Raw genomic sequence first — 4,683 nt, 5'->3', positions numbered from 1 at the left:
CCCCCCCCTCCCCCGCAGCCCCAACTCCCAGCACTGCTTGCTCCGAGTGCTTCCTTGGCCCAACCCCCACCTCCTCCCCCCCTGTGCTGGGAAGAGCCACGGCTCTGTTCCCCACTCTGGCTGGGCAGCGCCTGCCCCAGCCCCTGCCCCACTCCCTCCCTCACTGTGGGGGGCATTGGTTTGCAGCCCCATGCCTCTTCCCTTCCCCCTTCTCTTCCACCACAACAGACTTACCAGCTGCATGCAGCTCTCCAAACTGCTGGGCTGTACTTCTCACTGAGTGCGTGCATGCATGGGCATTTATTAGGCAAATTATTGGCCACACAAAGCCGATTTCTGATGCAATCAGTTTTCTTCATATCGGTGCCAGTCCAATATTGGACCGATGTATCCGTGTGCCTCTACTTTTGTTACTACTTGGAATTTTCCAGAAAACCCAGGTAGGTGTGTCTGTGCTATCTGTTGAAAGCTGGTCTCTTAACAGCTGGTGCCTGTTAGGGTGTGTTTGTGTGCCCTCTGGTACAGCTATTGTGGATGAGCTGTGCGTCTTCTGCTAGCCCTGCATTGGTAGGGGCATGCTTTGATAGCCTACTTGTGGCAACAGCTGTTTGCCAACAGAAAGCTTGTAGTGCAGACAAACCCTAAGCAATCTGTAATTTTAGCTGTTCCATTCTGGTGCAGTAGCAGGTTTGTCAAAATTTCCCGACTTGGGTGTATTTCAGTTTTGATCTGCTGTTCAAGCCTTACTTGAATAAAATGCTGGCTTGTGGATACCAACAGACTCTTCTTCTCTCATAGACGGCAATTGAGCCCAGGTCTTTGGAGTGCCATTTGTGCTTTCACTCCCTACATTATATAATATATTATTAAATTAGCATGTAAGGATGTGAATATCGAGGGATTAAATTGTAAATTAGATTAGAGTTTTTTCTTTCAAAGGAAATTTAAGTTTGCTAGCTATAATGTAATCCAATGCAAGCACCAACTTTAATGTGACTTTGCAGGAGCAATAGATGCATGTTTTTTCCTTTTCTTTTCAGTGAGAAGATTGTTGACCAATGGCATCCTAATTCAATTTTTTCCACTTCATGATAAAGAAGAATTGAAGAAGCTCCGGCACATTTGGTATAGCCGAGTCAAAATTAGTTTTCAGCCATTAGGTATGTTAGTATTTCTTTCATTGAGTAGGGGAAAAAAAAAAGCCTTGATACCAGAAATGGTTCCAATGTTGACGAGCTTTTGGAAAGCTAGCTGCCTTAGCAGAGTCTTCAGACCCTTGTCTCTCACTGAGCGATTCTCTTGAGACTCTTAGTTAATGGGGTTGTATGGTACTAGGTTAAGGGAGGTGGGACTTGCTTGACCAGGACAGCAGAGCCTGAAGCTATTGAAGACTGAAGGTTCTCTTGTTTGTATTTCACTTTACTTGTTTTTTCCTTTTAAAAAAGCCCTAGCATAGTAAATGTAGAGAAAAATGCATTTAATGACATGCTAAAGTTGGACTGGGAAGTATTTTAAGTAAGAAAATGCAAGAGAAAATATCTGAATTTCAGTAATAAGGCATTTTTTCAAGTGTGAGGAGAAAGTAAGGGAAAGAAACTTTCTTATCATAAAAAAAAGAGTTCTTAAAAAGTACTTTTTGAATAACTAGCATACCAAAATAGGTGTGGATGGAAACATAATATCTTACTGTGACTTTTGGTAAAATTTTGTTGTGTAGTCTTTTGTAGTAAAACAAAATTCCTGTCAGCATGATATATGAACACCTTGTTCTAAATTATTTTTTTGTTTTTCAGTAGAAGATGTTAAATACCTTTCCTTAGGAAAACATGGTGTGATATGAATTGACAGTGTATATAAAAACCATGTATTTATTAAAAGATCAAATTGTAATTCATACACTCTGAGAGAAGGGAGTCAAGGAAGCTGCATATTTATTTCTTGGATTTAGAAATGTTTATTTACTTTTTGAAATGATGTACTGTGTGCATTTTTAAAATTCATTTAACTTGCAGTAAAATAATATTAAAATAGCCTATAATATTACATTACATAATTTGAAAAATACTGTGGTGGTTTAACACAAGTGAACTTTGGGTTTGTAGACTCGTATGATAAAGAAGACTTCCTGGGTTACCATACCCTGTCGCCTGATATTGTTGGCAGCTACATTTTCTAAGTCTTTTCATAGACTGACTAAGCGCCAACTTAAAATTAGGTTGGCTTTTTGCCAACAATTGTCACAGAGCACTGAGGTGCCCTGCTCCTAAAGAGGGTAAACTGCTTGGGAAAGAGCCCTAGCAGTGAACAAGGAGCCCAGCTGTTGGTTGCCAGGGCGACTGGAGCTAGTGAGAGATCACACCTGCCAGCGGTCAGCTGACTGAAAGAGGCAGGGCTTGGCTCCCTTATAAACCCTGGGGGCTGAGGCCAGAGGCAGTTCCCTGCCAACAGCCAAGGGGGAAGGAGCTCTGTCATGGAAGAGAGGAGAAGCCTGATGCAGGAGCAGTGTCTGACACTGCTTCGAGATGAAGTATCCCCGGTAGGCTTGAACTTGGTTAGAGCCAGGCAGCTTCACTTTATGTTATAGCCAAGGGGCTTTCATTTGTGTTGCTGTTTGTCACCGGTGGTTTGGGTGAGGCTACCAGGGGTTGGAGGAGGCCTCATAGGGGACCCAAAGCAGTGTGGGGACCCCAGCGCCAGTGAGGGCGCAGCATTCGGGGTGCACTGACCCCAGCCCCAGAGAGGGGCAGTTGAGAAGCCCCAGAAAGGGGGTGTTGCTGAGAAGCCCCAGTGCAGGTGTGGTGAGCCCCGGAGGAGGGGGGCAGCCTTGCTGAGGAGCCCCAGAGGAGGGGGGCAGCCTTGCTGAGGAGCCCCGGAGGAGGGGGCGGAGAGAGACGGGGCCGCGGAAAGCCTGAGCACCAGAGAGAGGGTGTAGACCTGGACCGAACAACGTCTATTCCAGCTGCAAGGCTTGGGGCATGGTAAAGGGGTGGTTGGAGCCACGCATAGCCCATAAGGCTAGGGTGCCTCTGAAGCACCCATTGCTGAGCGGGACCCACAAGGGGTCCGGGAGTCCACGGGGCAGATATTACAGCAACCCGTGTCCAAGAGGATGTAAGGCAGCCTCCATACATTTAATCTCCATCAAAGACGTGGCAGGCGTGGAGTGAGGGTGCCCTTTGGGCCAGCTTGGCATGGGAAGGGGGCCTTGACGAGATCACGGCCCTTCTGCAGGACCCCGCGCTGTGATAAATTGGAATATTTTTCTCACACCTGGTGCAGTGAGGTCTGGAACCTTTCTTTTAAATACAGTTTAAATTAATTTGTGGCCAGTTTATACCCATTTGGTCTTATGCTAGCATTGTCTTTTAAATTAAATAGTTCTTCTCTCTCTGTTTGCCCTTTTACAAAGTAGTTAGATCCCTACTCAGTTTTCATTTTCCTGGGCTGAACAAGTCAAGCTCTCTTAGTATTCTCTCTTACAATAGGTTCCCAATTCTGTGCTTTTCCCTACTAGCCCTTCTGTGCACCTGTTCAGTATGAGTTTGTCATTTTTGAACATGAGTGACCAGTCTTCCAGATAAAGTCTTACTAGTGTCTTGTACAAAGGCATTACTGCTTCTGTCAGTCACATTAAGCCTTGGAAGTATTAATATTCATATATACTATATGGCCAGGGATAGAAATTACACATAAATTGATATAAACGATCAGAAACTGGTTCAAATCTGTAACTCAGCAAAAATTCAATGCACTTAAACAGCTTTCAAAATGGCTGAAGCCGGTTTAAAATAAATCTGAATGGATCTAGTGTCAGACTTAACTGATTTAGGTTAAATTGGTTTATTGAACTATTGTCTCAGATCCCCTTCAGATTCAAGTTTAACTCTCAGTCCCCCAGCATCCCAGGGTGCTTTGCACCACCCCTGCAAACTCCCCCCTTCCCCCTTGCAGGGTGAGTGGGCTAGCCTTGGCCAAAGCTGTTTGCTTCAGCTGAGCAGGGAGGTGTTCTCTAGCATCCCCCAGCTTCTGGTCTGGGCTGCTGCAGGTGCATGGCTACATTTGCAGAATCAAAAGTGAATGTCTGTTCATTTGTTTATCTATTTAATCTACACAGCTTGGACTAACCCATGAAAACTGAATTGATTCATCCTTGAGCTTTTTGTCTGTCTGTATTTAGCCTGTTATATTTGAGGTTCTAACAGAAACTGTAGAGACTTTAATAACAGAAATTCTCATGGCAATAAGAATTCTCATAGCTATGCTGTGAGATTGTTTGGGACATTTCTGGGGTTTTTTGGTACTCTCTGAGCTTTTGTTTTGTTCTCTTGCTTTGTTCTCTAGTTTATTTTTCTGTTTTATAAGTTATTTTGTTCTTTTACTGTAAACTGTCCTGAGCCTTTATTGCAGGGGTGGGCAAGATATGGCCCACCAGGCCATTTTATCAGGCCTGCAGGCCCCCTAAAGAATTTAGTAAATGAATATTTATTTGTTCCTGGCTGCCTGTCAAAGATGACAGGAGCCAGAGGCAGCAGGACCCAGGGGGAGCTGTCAGGACTGAGCAGCCCAGCCCCACCCCACCCCCAGCTATTTCCTTGTCTTCCTACCCCTGCACTGCCCAAGCACCACGTGGCTCCTAGCTGCATCGCTGGACCACGGGAGCACAGGGATGTGCCGGTACCCTTT

The 4,683-nt window shown here is 45.0% G+C and overlaps 1 protein-coding gene across 8 annotated transcripts in view; it reads left to right on the top strand.

Annotated features, from left to right (window-relative positions):
- ANO10 (anoctamin 10) overlaps window positions 1–4,683 on the top strand; it is a 246,716-nt gene that overhangs the window by 13,420 nt on the left and 228,613 nt on the right. For 7 of the 8 annotated variants that reach the window (XM_006030275.3, XM_006030274.3, XM_025211853.1 and 4 more), the window contains exon 6: window positions 1,041–1,160. The exons of the other annotated variant lie outside the window; for it this stretch is intronic. In XM_006030275.3, coding sequence (XP_006030337.1) covers window positions 1,041–1,160 — 120 coding nt within the window. The remainder of the gene's footprint in view (window positions 1–1,040; window positions 1,161–4,683) is intronic. 8 annotated transcript variants of the gene reach the window in all.

This window comes from Alligator sinensis, unplaced genomic scaffold, assembly GCF_000455745.1.
Source record: "Alligator sinensis unplaced genomic scaffold, ASM45574v1 scaffold279_1, whole genome shotgun sequence".
NCBI classification, from domain to species: domain Eukaryota; kingdom Metazoa; phylum Chordata; order Crocodylia; family Alligatoridae; genus Alligator; species Alligator sinensis.
The sequence above is the reverse complement of the archived record's forward strand: the minus strand, read 5'-3'. Positions and strand labels throughout refer to the sequence as shown.